General features: G+C 48.6%; 1 protein-coding gene across 4 annotated transcripts in view; it reads left to right on the top strand.

The window, feature by feature from the left end:
- Positions 1-18816, top strand: part of NGEF (neuronal guanine nucleotide exchange factor) — a 269544-nt gene that overhangs the window by 216248 nt on the left and 34480 nt on the right. For all 4 annotated transcript variants that reach the window (XM_068280688.1, XM_068280689.1, XM_068280690.1 and 1 more), the window contains one exon: positions 4911-5040. In XM_068280688.1, coding sequence (XP_068136789.1) covers positions 4911-5040 — 130 coding nt within the window. The remainder of the gene's footprint in view (positions 1-4910; positions 5041-18816) is intronic.

Below are 18816 nucleotides of genomic sequence, written 5' to 3'. Positions count from 1 at the left end.
GATAAAACACCAAGGTTGCAAATCGTATTTGGTTGTAGAAATAGAGAATATTAGCTTTCAAAATGGATGGCATGCAACAGCTTTCTGTACTAGACCCTTTCACCAGCAGTGAGGTTTCCTCTGTAGAAAGGGTCCCTATGCTACCTACAACAGTCTGCAAGCAAGCAAACATTTCAAGCTCTTATGCTGGCATACACGGTGCGATAGTTGTTATCAATCGAGCCGCTGATGGCTCGATTGATAATATTCAACCTATCCGATCACAGCGGCGGATCGACTCCGCGCTCGATCCCTGCGGACGGACAATGGAAGAAATGAGAGGCTGATAAGGAACTGCCCGCAGGGACGAGCGGGAATCGATCCACGCGCCCGCGGGGATGTGCAGGCATCGAGCCAGCGGCTCGATTCCAGCGCAGAATTGCACTGTGTATGCCTAGCATTAAACCTGAGGTTCACGCTGAGGTAATGAGGCAATGAATGCACTGTCAGTGTTTGCGTTGCTGCACAGATTCTGTGCCTTTTTCAATGTAATGCCAATGCTTCTATAAAGAAACCGCTATCTGCAAGGTGAATTAGTTCAGATCTGTAAGATGAATAGGCTATTGGCATACACTGTACACCAGTAGCTCTGGATTTAGGATTGGCTTGTTAAGGTGCGTGCACACGCACTACGGCCGCCAACGACGGGTCCATCAGACCCTCCCACTGGGCGGACTTTCAGGCGACAGTAGCGCGTGTGTACGCACTGTCGGCGGACTGATAAGGCTGATTCTGAACGATCCGCCCGGTGGATCGCTCAGAAACAGCCTTATCAATCCACCGACAGTGCGTACACACGCGCTACTGTCGCCTGAAAGTCTGCCCAGCGGGAGGGTCTGACGGACCCGTCGTTGGCGGCCGTAGTGCGTGTGTGCGGACCTTTAGGGACATAAAGGAATGGCTTGCTAATATGGCACATCTCCAATGGGCTGCTGCATAATTTTACGCATTAATTTCTGAAACAGACTTGGCACCCATTCTAATGCAAATTTGCATCTGTATCCCTTTGCTGTGCCATGCACGCCTATAGAGATTCTGATGCGTGCTGCGGAAAACTGAAACATATATAATTCCCCCCCCCCCCCCCCCCCGCACACAATTTGGATGCAGTCTATTGATTTCAGTAAGCTGCAATTTGGCTATTAGACATAGGCCCATACAATCACTGAGTGAATTTGCGATCATTCCATCATAGGAGATCTTTCTCCTGAATAATGGCAAATACCTTCTGTATTCCATGGTTTTATTTTATATTTAAACATTTACAAAGTAGATTGAATGGTTTGTTGTCTTTGCTCAGTGGCAGGCTATTAAGTGTCCCTGAGTGAAAATACATGGACTATTGACCTTTTTCTATCTACTTGCACTCAATAGTTGAAGGAAAACTTTTATGGCTGTAATTTTTTTATCATTGATGTTTACTATATTCCTGACAAGGTACTGACAAAACAGAAGCTGTCACTTCCATGCCCAAAAATTAACTATTTCGGGCAGCAAAGTAAAACAACTAAAACAGCCTGGTTTTTAACATGTTTTGCCCTCTACATACACATGTTTATCTCATCAAGTTACATGTCACCACGGGTACACTTTAAGAAGGCAAATTTTATAATAACTAGCTGATGGCCCGGCGTTGCTCGGGTATGTATTTGGATGGTGTTTGCTGTGCCCACTTTTTCTAACCCTAACACACAATTACTCCATCACCAATTTTGTGAGCTTTGCGGTCTTTGGCATCAGTAATTTGAACTGAAATGAAACAAATCTGATTGGCTGTTTGTGGCTCCATCCCCTTTTCTGAATTTGAACCCCAGTCACCCAATGACCAACTGTACCAGATTTGAGACTTGTGCCATTCACAGTGCAATAATGGCAGCAATTGAATATTCCCTTGAAAATCAATAGGTGAATTTTGATTGGCTTTGGTTGGCTTCACCCACTTTTCTGACTTAATTCCAGTCACCCAGTGATCAACTGTGCAAAGTTTAACCACTTGAGTACCAGCACCCTTTGCCCCTTAAGGACCAGAGGGTGCTGGTACAGTAAACTGAAGCTTCCCGACGAATCGCCGCTAAAATCCGCCACTCCCGCCAGTCACGTCGCTATGTCCCCGCCGCAGGTTGCTCTCTCTGCCGTTGCTATGACGGCAGAGCGCTGTGCGCCGGTCAGGAGCCGCTTTCATTGGCTCCTGACCCTGTCACTCCATGTATGCCGATGGGAACGGCTTACATGAATGACAGGGCCAGGAGCCAATGAAAACTGCTCCTGCCCGGCTCACAGTGCTCTGCCGTCATAGAGGCGGCAGGGCAGCTGATTGCGGCGGAGACAGAGTGGACAGCGCGGCGGGGGCCCGCGGTGAATGGGACGTTAGAGTTTACGTCTGGTCAGAACTGCAGCACCCCCTGCCCGCCGTAGATTTCAACTACGCCGGTCCGCAGGTAGTTAAGAACCCTGCCATTAACAGTGTAAGAATGGCTGGAGTGTACAAATTGTATTTGTCTCCGCCCACTTTTGGTTATGGTGATAAAAAGTATCCTATATGTTATTCCAGGTAATGTATTATGTGTGTGCCAAATTTCATTCAAATCCGTTCAGCCATTGTTGCGTGATTGAGTTACAAACATCCAAACTTTTGCATGTATTAATATTAGTGAGATACCACCATGAACAGAGTGTTGTACAGAGTAAGACATCAGCTAAAGCAGAAACTTTTGAGTAAGGATGATATCATTTACTGGCAAACTCAATAACTGAACTAGGAAGCTTTCCAACTATTATATTTGTTTTTCCCAGCTTCCATCCACATTACCACAACTGTTTGCCCCAACGTGTGATGATCTTTCTGTGGAATGCTGTAGTTGCTTTTATGCCAGTTGTAAGAGGACCCACTGTGCATTGTCTGAGTTTCACAGCAATAAAGCATAGAAATATGCAATAATAGAGATCAGTGAAGAGTTAATACTTTTTAATATCACTGCAGTACGATTTATAAAATAAATGGTCTGATGAGCAACTGAGTATCACTGCTATTGAGTTGAAGCGCACCTGAAGTGAATCTAAGGAAAAAAAAGTATTTACCTCAGTAGTGGGATGCCTCTGGATAGTGCAGAGCCTTCCTGGATTCTTCTATAGACCTCTGTATAGCACAACACAACATATAGCGTAGGGTCCTTCTAAACCAGGGGCGTCAAATGTAAATACTAAGTGGGATGAAATTGAACACTGAGACCAAGTTGCGGGTCATCCCTGGTGTCTAATGCCTCCTCCCTCTCCTAAACAATTCCCTGGTGTCTATTGGTCCCCTTACCCCACTCCTAAACAGTTCCATGGTGTCTAGTGGCTCCTTGCCCCCTCCTCTACACACTTTCTTGGTCTCTGGTGCTTTCCCCCTCTCTCCCCCATATAACTTCCCTGGGGATCTAGAGTTGGACAAAAGCAATGAGTGGGCCAAAAACAAAGTGGGGAAACAACTTGAGGGCAACATTTGATGGCTCTGCGGACCAGATTTGGCCCACGAGCCAGAGTTTTACATGTATGCTCTAAACCTATTTTCCAAAAGCTCCGGCAGTAGATAAGCACATATGAACTGGGAATGCACAAGTAAGGGTGGCCACTAACTGTCCAATTTCTTGTGAAAAATCGTTCGAGCGATCAGAAATTCTGATCGGATTGGTTGTAAATAAACTCTGGATTATGAACGATTATAAAAAAGTCGTCCAATTGGATTTTCGTTGAACCAAAATTTGGATTTTCTCGTTGGTTGTGATTGATAGAAAGCAAAGATTGGTTCGTTGATGGTGTAGTGAACGATTTCACTTCCGATCAGAATTTCTGATCGCTCAAATGATTTTTCGCTAGAAATAGAACCGTTAGTGGCCACCTTTATTATTATTATTATTATTATTTATTTATAAAGCGCCAACATATTCCGTGGCGCTGTACAATGTAAGAAAACAAACAAGGGATACATAATGATACAGACAATGATATACATCAAATATGAACACTGATACAAGATACAGCACTGCTGATTACAATTTGATTTAACATGATGACTGAAATGTAGAAATGTCTAACAGAGTGCAAGCAGTTAAATTAATAACATTCCATGACACAAAAGGGTGAGAACTCTGCCCTTGCGAGCTTACAATCTAAAGGAATGGGGTGGAAACAAGAGGTGGACACATTAACATTAACAGCCTCCCAGGTGTTAAATAGTGCTTCTTGTCTCTGGTATTGTGGTAGGGCCTTGTCCCTGGGGGTGGTTGTTAGGATATACAAAAAGTGAAGTGGCATGTCCCTGCAGTCATTTAAGTGCAGGATACTGCATACTTGCGGAGCACTACATACAAACTTATAAACGTAATCTGCTAGTGACACATGGCCCAAGATTAAGTTTATGCTCCCACAAGACCACACTCCATGAAAGTCCTGAAACATCTGGTTTCACATTTAGGGCTTGATTCACTAAAGCGTGATAACTGCTATCACAGCAGTTATCACGCGATCTGCCGCGCGCAAAGGCTTGCGTGTGAACGGCGTAACTTCGCGTGATAATCGGAGGTTTGCGCACGATCACGGGCACTTTTCATGTGAAAAGCGCCTATAATCACGCGCAAACCTTCGCTTATAACGCAAAGTAACGTCGTTCGCGCGGCAGATGGCATGATAACTGCTGTGATAGCAGTTTTCACACTTTAGTGAATCAAGCCCTTACAGTGAGTGGGGTACCTACTAGCAGTGATAGTCCCATACATTGGGACATACTGATATACCCTTGCAGTTAATTGTTGTCTCTCCATTCATCCATATATTTATTTAATCTCAGCTATGCATACTCATGCTGTTTGTTTTCTTTTTGTACCCATCAGTCAGGAAAGGACAGAGTTTCGGGAAGCAGTGGCACATTTGGAGACTAATCCGATCTGCAAAGGCCTTCCATTCTCCTCCTTCCTCATCTTGCCATTTCAGAGGATCACACGCCTGAAACTGCTGGTGCAGGTACTGTGCTGTGCATACTGCTGCATACTTGCCGCCGTTTATCATTTCTAAGTAATGTCAGATTTATCCAAGTATACATGTTACATCAGGTGGCTTAATGTGCATAATGTGCACCCTGTTGTGCTGGGTTCACAGTGGTAATGATTGTATAATGTTATGTAATGATGAGTTACTGTATGTGGTTGTGTGCGTAATTTCCTCACTTTTAGTATGGTATTTTCTTATCCAGCATATTATTATTAACCACTTTGAATCCCTTGCTACGCTTATCTACTCCCCACAAAACTTCATCTGAAGCTCAGGGGAGTAGATAGGCATACTTGTGGTAAACAGTGTGCTGTATGCCCAATAAGCTATCTGATTATGTATATAGGTATATCATTTTAACCGTGACAAGTGAGAGTATAGATTTTGTGTTGTGCGACAACTGAGGGCTAAGTCATGTGATTTTTTTTTTACCGGAAAACTGAATGAAAAGCAATAAAACTGTTATTTTCATGTACTCTATACCCGTAAATAAATACTTATATAAAAAAAAACAAAAGTGACAGCATTGAAAAGAGAATACATAGTTACCCTAGGGACTTAGCTTTTAAAATATGTATGCCATGAGAGTGTATTACTGTTAATCATGAAGATAAGGGCTTTTAATTACTGATAGAGTACAATGAGAAAACAAAAAACACAAACCAGAAACTAATATATTATTACCATACATTGTACTAGGAACATTATTTAAATGTTGAGATAACCAGGACAAATTAGCAAATACAATGTGTGTGTTTTACCTATGGTAACATTGTTTATTTGAAAACTATAGTGGATGGAAATGGAGAAATAGTGTATTTTTTCTTTTTTTAACATTTTTCCCTTTTAAAATGCACAGATAATAGCATAATTACTAAAAGCAAATATCACCCTCACAAAGCATAATTTGTGGCAAAAAAAAACAAGATATAGATCATTTACATCTGATGAGTAGCAATAAAGTTATTGGTGAATGAATGGGAGGAGCGCTGAAATGTGAAAATTGCTCTGGTTTTTAAGCAAAAAACCCTGTGGTGCTGAAGTGGTTAAACCGCTTCCATGGTCGTATCAACATCTGTTACACAATCCTGAATAGCCTGTGTATGGGGCTTAGGACAGCACGGTGGCGTAGTGGTTAGCGCTCTCGCCTTGCAGTGCTGGGTTCCCAATTCAAATCCCAGCCAGGGCAATGTCTGTACAAAGCTTGTATGTTCTCCCCATGTTTCCTCCGGGCACCTGGGTTTTCTCACACATCCCTAAAACTTAGATAAATTAAATTGGCTTTCCCCTAACATAGATATATGGCCATGGTAGGGATTAGATTGTGAGCCCCTCTGAGGAGCAGTTAAGTGACAAAATACTCTGCGCAGCGCTGCAGAAGATGTTGACGCTATACAAATACTAAATAATAATATCTTCTTTCAACCTGTAATTATCAACACACGTACCTGTACCTCTTGTGGGCTATGGCAAAAAAAAACATTCTTCAACGGTGGTTGCATAGAATGAAGATGGCACAAAGTTTAGTGGCAACCTGTGTCACAGGAGCCCTAGTGGTCAGACCGCAAATTGCCTTCCAATCGGTTTCAGCACACAGACCATGCAAGCTGCGGTCGCGATCTTTGCGCAGAAACCGACAGAAATTTGGGCAGCAGCCCGACCAGACGGGAGCCTGTGAGGTTACGGTAATTACAACTTACACACTATCTCAGGGTATCTGCCACCACCACTGGTATGGGCCAGTGGACCCGACTGACTGACTGGTCCTGCAAATAAAAATGGTTAAACACACTCTATTCTGTCTGGCTAGTAACAACAGTAGCGTCTCTTCAGAAGTCTGGTTCAGTTTGTGCGGCTGAGAAGCAGGGTAGCGGAACAGTGAATGACTTTGATACAGTCTTTATTCACGGGCAATATAAATAATTAATATATACAGACAATTATTAAAATCAACAATTATTGAAACATTAATAGCCAGTATGAAAAATAAAAGAAAGGGAGAAAAAATACTTCGTTTCATGGAAAGATGTCCTTTTGTGGGAAGAATCATAAAGTCCTTGGTAAAGTCCTTTTGTTCAGTTTCAGCAAAGTTCAAGCAAAATGGCCACCACTTGTTCCCCACTGTGGCCGTGCATTCATGAAGGTGGAAAATGGAGGAAGGAGGGAAGAGCCCCTCGCAGATGCTTTTGATGAAGCTGGTTTGGGGGTATGGCATTGCCGGCCCCCTCTGAATTACCCACCAATGACGGTTCATTCCCTCTGAGAGATTTTGGGTTTAAACTTATAAAATGCCGTAACTTACAAACGATACAAGTCATATTTAGGTGGATAACAGATTCATACTTGTCGGAAATTACAGATTAATATGACATCAGACATGGCTAGTGCAGCGGACCCAGTTCTTGAGAAGGGTCATACCTCAATAACCGGACGGGCTATCGCGATGAATTTCATATCAGCACGATGGCCAGATTTGACCAAATAAGACTATATGAATTGTATAGCTGTGCGATGTACAGTCGCCATATAATCGACAAGAAACCATACTTAAAATGCCTTCAGGTCTGCCCTGGTCGGTGCCGGACAGTCTGGCTTCCTCAGGGCCCCCCTGGGGAGCCAGCTTCCTAGCCCTTTTCATGGAGACATCTGGCTGTAGGGGGAATGAGCTGGTCCCTGCAGGGAATGTGGCCAGTGTGACATTCTTGAGGGGGGAGGCATTCCTGAGGGGTGAGGGGAATGCTTTGCTCACAGGGGAACAGATCTCTGGTTTTAAAACACAAAGAAGTCGTTTTCTGATTGCTTGCACAAATGCACAGATCCGACAGGGAGCGATCAGGAAATCGACTGTGAATTCTCCAGATTCACCTGCGTTTCTCACGGCTGTTCCGTGACAACCTGTGTCAGGTTTTATAACATTGTTTGTAATTATGTGTGCTTTTATTTTGAATAGTAATTAAAGATTTTCTATTTGCTATATGTTTATAAAGATAAGTCAATTTTTTGCTACAGCTTGCCCCTCCCCCTATTCCCACTCCCCCATTCGCTATTCAGAGTTTCATATTTTTATTAAATGTGCTCCACAGTTACACTAAAGATATTTGTAATTTAGTTTAACTTTTTAGCCACAGGTGGGATAGGATTTTGCAGTATTTTGATAGGAACAAACTGAAACCAAATATATTACGGTACTTTTACTCAGGTAATTATTTGTTAAAGTGGGGAGAATTTCAATTTACAGTATGTTGACCAAAGAAGCTCTGTGAATTATTTTTATTTTCAAAGATGAATAAGTAATGTAACAGAGGAGATCAGAGGCCCCACAGACTTGTACAGCAGTAACCAAAGCTGTAGAGCTTTTCATGATCAAAATTATGGGTGGGGGGAAATTGTTGTGAACAATGAATGAGAAGTGGAGAACAAAGAAAGAAAAGCTGATGTTTACTCCTTTATCTATACTTATTTATTTATTTATCCCTAGCTTTATAAATAGACCCATAAGTCTTTACCTTATTCTCCAAGCATTGCCAATGTGGTCTTTAAAGAGAACCCGAGGTGTGTTTAAAGAATATTATCTGCATACAGAGGCTGGATCTGCCTATACAGCCCAGCCTCTGTTGCTATCCCAAACCCCACTAAGGTCCCCCTGCACTCTGCAATCCCTCATAAATCACAGCCGTGCTGTGAGGCTGTGTTTACATCTGTAGTGTCAGTCTCAGCTGCTCCCCCACCTCCTGCATAGCTCCGGTCCCTGCCCCCATCCCTTCCCTCCAATCAGCAGGGAGGGAAGGGATGCAGGCGGGTACTGGAGTTCTGCAGGAGGCGGGGAGAGCAGCAGACTGACACTATAGAGATAAACACAGCCAGCTCTGACAAGCTGTTTGTCAGCAGCGTGGCTGTGATTTATGAGGGATTGCAGAGTGCAGGGGGACCTTAGGGGGGTTTGGGATAGCAACAGAGGCTGGGCTGTATAGGCAGATCCAGCCTCTGTATGCAGATAATATTCTTCAAACCCACCTCGGGTTCTCTTTAAGACTGTATCCAGAATGTATAAATACCCCCAACATGCCTCCTTTCAATTTCTGGTTCATTTTAATGCCTTTGCTATCTTTTCTCTGTCTGGATTATTTCAGAGATTTACTGTAAATGTTATAAATAATCTGCATAGTTTTGTAGCAATATTGATTTAATAATACATAAGAATTAGACTGTCTTTTACCTCTGTGTGCTCCCCCGCCTCCTACATAGCTCCGGTCCCCGCCTGCGTCCCTCCCCCACTCCCCCATCCCCCCCCCCCCCTCCCCCCCCCCTCCTGCTGATTTGGAGGCAAGGGATGCGGGTGGGGAGCGGAGCTATGCAGGAGGTGGGGGAGCGGCGAGAGTGACACTTACAGAGGTAAACGCATCCCGCTGTGTGTCGACAGCGCGGCTTTGATTTATGGGGCATAGCAGAGCGCAGGGGGAACTTAGAGGGGATTGAGATAGCAACAGAGGCTGGGCAGTGTAGGCAGACCCAGCCTCTGTGTGCGGATTTCATGACCTGGATAGGGAGGGGCACACAGTGATCCCCTTTGACTTGGTAAATAAAAGACTGCGACAACCGTTTGGATTTAAAATTGGCCACAGCTTTTATTCACATACCATTGAGGCAACAATTTTTTTATTTGAAATATCAATCACGTTAACTTTCCTTTACATAATTTTTTCCCACACATTAATAAGGGAAAAACACACATTGGAGTCCCCTGACAAAGGCCGCCCAAAAAACGAGCCGCAGCGCAACCGTATTGGCCACCAGCCACAGTTATAACAGCTCGATGGGTACACCCCACTGCCGGCTCAACTTAAACATCCACATGGGCCTTGTCAGGGGCCCCGCCACCATTCCTGCTGTGACAAATGACACCTGACATGGGTCATGTCGGTGTTGTCCGGTTTCCTATGGGGGTGGGGTGGGAGGGATTGTCTTCTTCCGTGCTGGGTCTCTAAAGGAAGTCCCACTTCCTCTCCCATCCTTTTGTTGTTCCCCTCCAGATCCCTACCCCTCCTTTATTTGTCACCTTGACCTACGCTGCCCTATCTTATCCAGCAGTGAGTTCACAAGCCCCCCAGCCAGGTCATGCCCCCTTGTCGCCCAGCTCCGCCTGCTCTGGAGGGGGTTTCTTGACCTGGATAGGGAGGGGCACACAGTGATCCCCTTTGACTTGGTAAATAAAAGACTGCGACAACCGTTTGGATTTAAAATTGGCCACAGCTTTTATTCACATACCATTGAGGCAACATTTTTTTTATTTGAAATATCAATCACGTTAACTTTCCTTTACATAATTTTTTCCCACACATTAATAAGGGAAAAACACACATCGGAGTCCCCTGACAAAGGCCGCCCAAAAAACGAGCCGCAGCGCAACCGTACCGGCCACCAGCCACAGTTATAACAGCTCGATGGGTACACCCCACTGCCGGCTCAACTTAAACATCCACATGGGCCTTGTCAGGGGCCCCGCCACAGCACTTCGGGGGTTGCCTCAACCCCGAATGCCCCGCCACCTGGCCAATGCCGCCTCCAGGGCCTCCCTCAGGCCGAACAGGAAGACGTTGTTGCCCACCTCATTGAGGTGCACTCCGTCTTCCCGAAAGAAGGATGGATCATTCTCCAGCAACTTGTGGCGGACGGAAATTCCGCCTCCTCCACATACCTTTTTCGCAATCGCTTTGTTCACCTTCCATCTTACCCTGTTTATTTTTGTGTAAGGGATTAAGGGGCGCCAGCGCTGCCTGGGGATTATTTCCGACCAGATTATCACTAATCCTGGGAACAACTTGCTTGCTCTTCCTATGAATTCTTTTATATCAATTATCAGTCTGTCCATCGGCTCCCAGCCCAGGTCATTTCCCCCAATGTGTAGGATTAGTATGTCCGGGGGGCCCCATAGCCGGGCGAGTCTGTAGAATTTCTTGCGACATCCATCTAACGTGAGTCCCGGGGCCCCATACCAGTGCGTCTCCACTCTATCGCTGCTCTGGCCCAGATTTCTCCCCCTGTGGCTATCCGCCGCTCTCCTCTCGGCCCATACCACATAGGAATGACCCATAACCCATATTTTCCGCCTTCTCCCGATCTCTCCTGCAGGATAAAGGACAATGCATTGTAAATCTTGGGAGGGACAGGTGCTTTGGCCCTATCTATCCTATTTTTTTTTTTTTTTTTTTTTTTAATTCTATGAGTTGGGGGCGGATATATGTTTGGAACCTCCTCGACTTCCATCTGCCTATCCTCATTATGGTTTCTTTGCTGAGACCCCCCTTGTCCGCTTTCGTTGCCGCCCCTATGGCCCTTGGCTAAGCATTGTTTCAGGACTGCCACGAACTGGAATCGTGACAGTGAAGATCCATCCTCGTGCACTAGCAACCCTTTAGTTTTGTTCCCGTTGTTCTGTATGTATCTGGTGTAACACCCTACTGGACATGAGGGGCAATCCGGTATCTCCTGGAGCTGTATTAGAGCTCCTTTCCCGGCCTGATCGGTTTTTGACCTACGTATGACCATGTGCAATACATTCCTCACGAGATACACGTCGGAGGCCTGTACGCCTCCCGGAGTGCTCGTTCGGTCGCTGACCAACTCGCCTTCCCCGCAATGCACCGTAGAATGCCAGTGAGAACGCCAGTTTGAACAGGAGGGCCTCCTGGTTGTTTCTGCAAATCTCGCTGGTACTGTGCATTAACCTCAGCAGGAGTGGGATGGTTATGGGGCGTCTCGAGTCAGCCTGCTTGGGTGTTTTCCGAAAACCTTTTAATGCCTGCCGCGCTAAGAATTCCTTAGTGAGGTCAGGCCACCCCTTTAGTTTAAAGAGAAAGGCCAGGGCCGAGATTGCCTTGTTAACCTTTGCGGGTGAGTTTCCCTTGCTGAGCAGCTCACCCAGGAACGCCAGGAAGATGTCCTGCCTTGACTGCCTGGGCCTGAGTGTCAGTTCCCTACCTTCAAAAGCCGACCATCGGGCCCACTCTGCCTTGTAAGCATTCCATGTGCCTCTTGCCAGCGAGTGCTTGATCCAGTCTGCCATCACGGTAACACTAGTGTCCATAAGTGCAGTGGTATCTGTATTGGCCGCGTGTTCGCGCGCGGTGCCAGTTCCCGAAAACGTTCCAGCTGGAAACGAGATAAAGCATCAGCTATACCGTTAGCTGTTCCTGGTATATGACATGCTCTAAACTTAATGTTATGGCGCAAACATTGTAACACGAATTGCCTGACCAGGTTGACTATCGGCGGCGAGCTGGTGGTCAAGCTGTTTACTATGTTGATGACGGCCATGTTGTCAGAGTTGAACACTACAGATTTGTTAGTCAACTCGCTCCCCCACAACTCGGCCGCTACCACCAGCGGAAAGAATTCCAGTAGCGCTAGGTTCCTGATAAGCGGGGAAGCGGCCCAAGATTCGGGCCACGTGTGATGACACCACTGGCCCTGGAAGAAGGCTCCAAAGCCGGTACTGCCGGCTGCGTCCGTAAAGAGCTGCAGTTCTTCGCTGCTCTGCGGTTGCTCCAACCACAGTGTCCTCCCGTTGTACTCCTCAAGGAAGGTTAACCACATCCGCATATCCGCTTTAGTTTCGGCGGTTATGCGTATGAAGTGGTGTGGTCGCGCAATCCCTGCCGTTAGGAAGGCTAATTTGCGGCAGAAGATCCTGCCCATGGGCATCACCCTACATGCGAAATTCAACTTACCTAGCAGTGATTGGGTCGCCCGCAGTGTCAATTTTCTGTTCCCTACCGCAGCCTCCAGTTCCTGCCGCAAGTCCTCCATTTTGTCCTGTGGTAATCGAAACTCCATTCTCAACGAGTCAATCTCGATACCCAGAAATCGGATGATTTCCTGCGGTCCCTCGGTTTTTTCTGCCGCTAGCGGTACCCCGAAGTGTCTGAAAACGCTGGTCAGCGTGTCCATCACGGTGCGGCACACCTCAGTACCTGCTGGGCCGGCGCAAAGGAAGTCGTCCAGATAATGAACTACCCCCTGCTGCCTGGCTTCTTTTCTAATCACCCATTCCAGAAATGTACTGAACATCTCAAAGTATGCGCAGGATATAGCGCAGCCCATCGGGAGGCAACGATCCACATAATAGTTGCCCTCCCATTTACAGCCCAGTAAGTGCAAGCTGTCCTGGTGGACCGGGAGGAGTCTAAAAGCTGCCTCTATGTCCACTTTTCCCAGGAGTGCTCCCTTACCCATGCTTCTCACCATGTTGGCCGCTTCGTCGAATGACGTGTAGGCCACTGATGTGAGATCCGGATGAATCCCATCGTTCACGGAAGTTCCTTTCGGGTGAGATAAGTGATGTATCATTTTGTACTTACCCGGCTCCTTTTTGGGAACCACTCCCAATGGTGACACCGTCAGGAGGGGAAGCGGCGGGGTTCTGAAGGGACCCGCCATCCTGCCTAAACTTACCTCGTTGTCCAGTTTTTTGTTGACTATGTGAGAGAATTCGATAGCTGTTTTGAGATTGCGGCACTGTGTTTGTGTCACGCTGGATTTTGAAGGTATGCGAAAGCCTTGCGCAAACCCGTGCCTCAGTAAATCCGCGTGTTCCCTGTTGGGGTACCTATCTAGCCATGGTAGCATCTTGCCGATGCTCACTGGCGTTTCCCCCTTTTGTACCGGGCTCGGCTCCGCGCTGAGCCGCTGACGGCCTTCCTCGTTTATAGCACTTTGCCCAAGAATGGTTAGTTCCGCCACAGGCTGCGCATTCGTGTCTGAACTTGCAGCTGGCTCCCCATTTGCAGGTTCCATTGCTAAAGGACCAGCACACACCTTTTTTATGCGGGGCCAGCGGTCCTTCTGATGTTCCGCTGGCCGACTGCTGAAAAGAAATATGGGTGTGAGCCGACGTTCCTACCGAGGACGAGGCCCCCCCCCCCGCTTTTGGAGCGGTCATTAGGCGCATCCATAAAGTGAGGTCCTTATGGTCCCAACCAATTTCGGGCCTAACTGCCATGCGCTGTCGATATTCCTCATCGTAGCGCAGCCAGGCCGTCCCTCCATACGTGCGATAGGCTTCAAAAATTGTTTCTTGATAACAAAAAAGGGGGGTGCATAATTCAGGCGACTTTTCACCTATTATGCTCCCTAGAATGGTGAAGGCCTGCAACCAGTTATGAAACGAACGAGGGATGAGTCTGTATAGTCTCCTCTCGTTTACCTCATCCCTGCGGTGCTCTTTTCCCTTCTCCCATTTTTCTATGTTAAAACGGTCTAGCGGTAAGAGGGTAAATATGTCGATATATTCCTTGTTCCATACCCTCTCTTTTACCTCCTGTTTTAAATGGGTTCCCAGGGGGCCCTCGTACGTCAGATAAGCATTCCCTTTTGCCGAATCGGCTATGGGCGCTTTTCGCTTGGAGCCTTTCGATCCAACCGAGGAGCTGCTATCTGTTGTACTCGCGCTGCTGGATATAGATGTGCTGCGGGATCTAGCTTGGTGCTCTGCCTGGGGCTCCTGTGTACCTAGCCACGCCTGCAGCTGCGCAGGGCCGCTGCGCTCCTGCGCCTTGCTTTGCATGCAGCCTAGCAACTCCCTCAATGCCATCACTAGTTCGCTCTGCTCTGTGTTTGTCGTGTGTGTTGGTGGTGGTGCAACGCATGCGCCACTCAGCGTTACTGAGGCCTCACCTGATTCTGCCGCCAAAGGCGCCGCTTGTCCCGAATCCGCCGTCCCTGGTGATGAATCCCGATTGATGTTCAACGATGCTGCAGGAGGTAGGAGTAGCGAAGCCACCCCCTCAGCTCGCCCTAAGGTGTGAGCAGCCGCTGTTGGAGGGGGTGATTGTTGCTGGGCCCCAGGCCATGTTGCACGGGCCCCGGGCCCTGCCGAGTGACCTTGGTTGGGTACCCAGGTAGCACGGGCGTCACCTTGCCCTGCCCTCCCCTGCTGTCGATCTTGGGCCCAGGCTCCCTGAAGCCCGGCCCCCATCCACTGCTGTTCTTCCTCCCTAGGTCCCCAGGAAGCTGGCCCCTGTTGCTGGGATGACCTCGGGGCCGTAGGGGCCCACTGCGGCCCTGCTCCCTCCCCCCATGCCCTCCCCTGCTCGTTCTCCCTCCAGTTGCCGTGTGCCCTCCCTCCCCAGACGTCTGTCTCCTGGCCCCAGCTCCCCCCTGCGTGCTGCCTGTCCCTTGTTGATGTCCCCCCGTGCCTGTCATGGGTATCTAAGGGTCCGTGCGCCGGCCATGCCCCCTGAGGAGCTGCTGCTGAATTTGGCCAGCTGCTATCCCCCCTGCCCGGGCCACCGGGCGGTGTTGGCACTGCGGAAGGGGCTGCGGCGCTGGACCCCCCCGCGGGATGGCCCCCGTCCCACCGCTCGTGGTCCGCCGCATACGGAGCGGCCTGTACTGCCCAGCTGTCCCCGTCATCAGGACGGCCGCCGCCATCTTGCCTGTGGCCGGCGCCCGGGGGAAGAGCATCTACTTCCCCTTCCGGGTCGCCGCCATCTTGTTGGAGCCCTGCGTGAGTGGCGAGCGGGGGGCGGAGCTTATGCGCCTTGCGCTTATGCGCAGGCTTGTTTTTCGCTTTCTGGGCCCGGGGTTTTTTGGCATGTTGGGCGGCCGCTGCAGCGGGGAGCGGGCAGGTAGCGCGACCCTCCTCCTGAGGAGAGCAGGCTGGCGGGGGAGGTGAAGCACCGCTCGGCGGGGGCGCCCGAGACTTCTTGGCCCGAGGGGCTGGCTGGGACAGCGTGGCTGCCGAAGAACCCGGATCCTCAGACAAGAATCTTGAGGGGGGTCTGCGCCGGCGGGGACTGAGCTGCGGATGTGGCTGAAGGGAGCTGCCACCCAGGTTAGTCATTTGGGCCTGAACCCACTCTAGGCCCCCCGATTCCGCCCCCACCCTGACCCTGTCCATCAGTGCGGACAGTGCCTCCTGCAACATGCCTGCCATTCCCCTGTCCCCTGTGTGCCTACCGGTAGTGCTGGGTGCGTGAGTGCAGTCAGCCTGGCTAGATGGTCTGGGGGAGCAGCTGTTGTCTTCTTCCGTGCTGGGTCTCTAAAGGAAGTCCCACTTCCTCTCCCATCCTTTTGTTGTTCCCCTCCAGATCCCTACCCCTCCTTTATTTGTCACCTTGACCTACACTGCCCTATCTTATCCAGCAGTGAGGTCACAAGCCCCCCAGCCAGGTCATGCCCCCTTGTCGCCCAGCTCCGCCTGCTCTGGAGGGGGTTTCTTTCTTAGGAAGCCACCTCGGGTTCTCTTTAATAATACATCAGAATTAGGCAATGATGGTGCCACACTGAGACCAGCTGGAGCAGGGGCCTCAGTTCCCAATCACTGTGAACTGGACCCACCCTCACCCACACACACATACAAACACCACTGAGTGCTCCCTCACTCCAGACATGGATGTCTGGCAATAAGGGCGTGCACCACTGCTTAGCCCAGTAGATACTCGCAGCACACCCCTGTACTGCAGAGTAACATCTGGAGCATGGTGGAGAGGTAACTCCCTTCTTCGCACTCCAGCAATGCAATCTCCATGCAGCCTTGTGCAGTATCCTGTTTCCATAGCTCCAGTGCGGAAGGGTTTAAAAGTTTTTCAGTCAGAGGCCAAGTTTGTTGCTCCCGTTAAATGTGCAGTAGGGCCCCTCTCATTCCATGTGCATCCCCCTTTCCTGTCTGTAATATTCATGTACAAACAGCCTCTTTTCATGTACAGCTCTCCAGAGCAGCCTGCTCCCCTGTTACATGTGTTGTTCTTCATGTGTAACCTTCCTAAGGGCTGGTTCAGACGGACGCTTGCGGAGCGTTTACCGCAAGCGTTCGGAACGTCGCGGTAAACGCTCCCATTTAAGTGAATGGGAGCTTTTACACCGAGCTTTTGCGCGCTTTTACCCGAACGCGGCGTTCGGGTCCCGATTTTCGCGAGCGTTCGGGCTGCCCCTGGAAGCGACATGTTGCTTTCAGGGAGCGGCCAACCGCGACGGCTAATGTTCCCCTAGGGGAAGAAAAAAACGCGACCGCATCACGACGCGACCGAAGGCTACTGAAAGCCTGACCGCGCAGCCGCCGCAACGCCCCCAGACGCGACGCCACGCAGACGTCCGTCTGAACCAGCCCTAATCCATCTACAGCCTCCTCTTCCACTTGTTTAACGACTCGCTACCCACTTCGGCAGCAGTTGCCCATGCCCCGGACCTTTTGTGGTTTTGCCCTGCCACCTCTCTCTCCCTTTGCTGTATTGGCCAGCTGTACTTCCGCTACTCAGCTCTGTATAAAAGAGTACGAGGCTGTGCAGTCCATGAAATATCCATTGAATACACTTTACATACTGTACCAGGATTATTGCTGGGTATTTCTTTTCTTGTCATGTGCCCCAGTAAGCCCCACCAGTTAGCCATTGTGCCCCCTTTTGTGTCCTGCCAAAAATCTGAAGCTGGACCTTCCACTTGTATTGGCATCTGTTATGTGCAGATGATACAGATTACCAGGGTGATTTTCCTAGTTATATCATTATACTGTAAATAATGGGGCTTAATATAGGACTTTGGGTTTATGGAATGACATCTAGAGTAGGAGGAGAAATGTTACCGGGCTTCAAAGTTTCCTGATTTAAGTCACTTGTAAGTGTTCTGTGTTCATGTTCTGTGCCAACAACTGGACTATTTTATTTGCGATATCCTTTAAAAAAAATATGCTATCAGCATAACTAGATAATATTTATTGACAAAGTCCTGAAAGCACACCTGAACTCTAAAAACAATAATAAAAATGACATTTCCAGTTGGATAGATACTGTTGGCTGTCCCTTGTACAGCACAGCGCTGTACAGGGGACAGCCTTGTCACTTATCTCTCCCTCCCATTGGCTCACAACCTGATCCCATACATAGGCTGATGCCTATGGGTAGTATAGTGTATGGCAGGGGTCTCAAACTCAATTTACCTGGGGGGCCGCAGGAGGCAAAGTCAGGATGAGGCTGGGCCGCATAAGGGATTTCCCAATCGCGGCGCATCGCCGCCTCTGCCCGCCCCTCTCACTCTTCCTTCACAGAGAGGGGCGGGGAGAGGCGGCGATCCGTGCGGCGATTGACGTCAGGAGGGGCAGAGCTGAAGCTGAAAGCTCTGCCCCTTCCAGGAAATGCCGGCGGATTGCCCCCCGAGCAATTCGGGGGCTCTGCAGCCCTCATTTAGCGGCGGGGATGCGGCGGATTACTTGGGAGCACTAAAGCGAACTAGAAGGAAGCTTTTGCCGGCGAGGGCCACAAAATATTGTATCGAGGGCCGCAAATGGCCCGCGGGCCGCGAGTTTGAGACCCCTGGTGTTCGGACTGCTGTATAGTGCTAATATGGGGGGGGGGGGGTGTTAATGAAAAAGAAATAAGTTTTTTTTATTTTTTTTAAATTGATTTTAATTAATAAAAAGAAAAATCGCAGCATCAATCAGAGACCACCAAAAGAAAGCTCTATTAGTGGCAAGAAAAGGAGGCAAGATTCATTTGGGTGCTAAGTTATATGGCCGGGCAATAAATCTTAAAGTGGTGAAGTGCTGAATTGTAAAAAAAAAAATCACCTGGTCACTAGGGGGTTATAAACTACTGGTCCTCAAGAGGTTAATGAGAATGGTCCCACAGATCTGTAGTTGTAAACCTGCCATTTATAGGTGAAGCTCTTACATACACACAGCCAGTCTGTGCTCAGTGTGGTTGAATCCTTGCTGCATAGTCATTTACAAGCCACAGCAAAGCCCTCCCAAATAAGGTT

This window comes from Hyperolius riggenbachi, chromosome 4 (assembly GCF_040937935.1).
Source record: "Hyperolius riggenbachi isolate aHypRig1 chromosome 4, aHypRig1.pri, whole genome shotgun sequence".
Classification (NCBI taxonomy): Eukaryota; Metazoa; Chordata; class Amphibia; order Anura; family Hyperoliidae; genus Hyperolius; species Hyperolius riggenbachi.
This window is presented reverse-complemented; position numbering and strand designations above follow the sequence as displayed.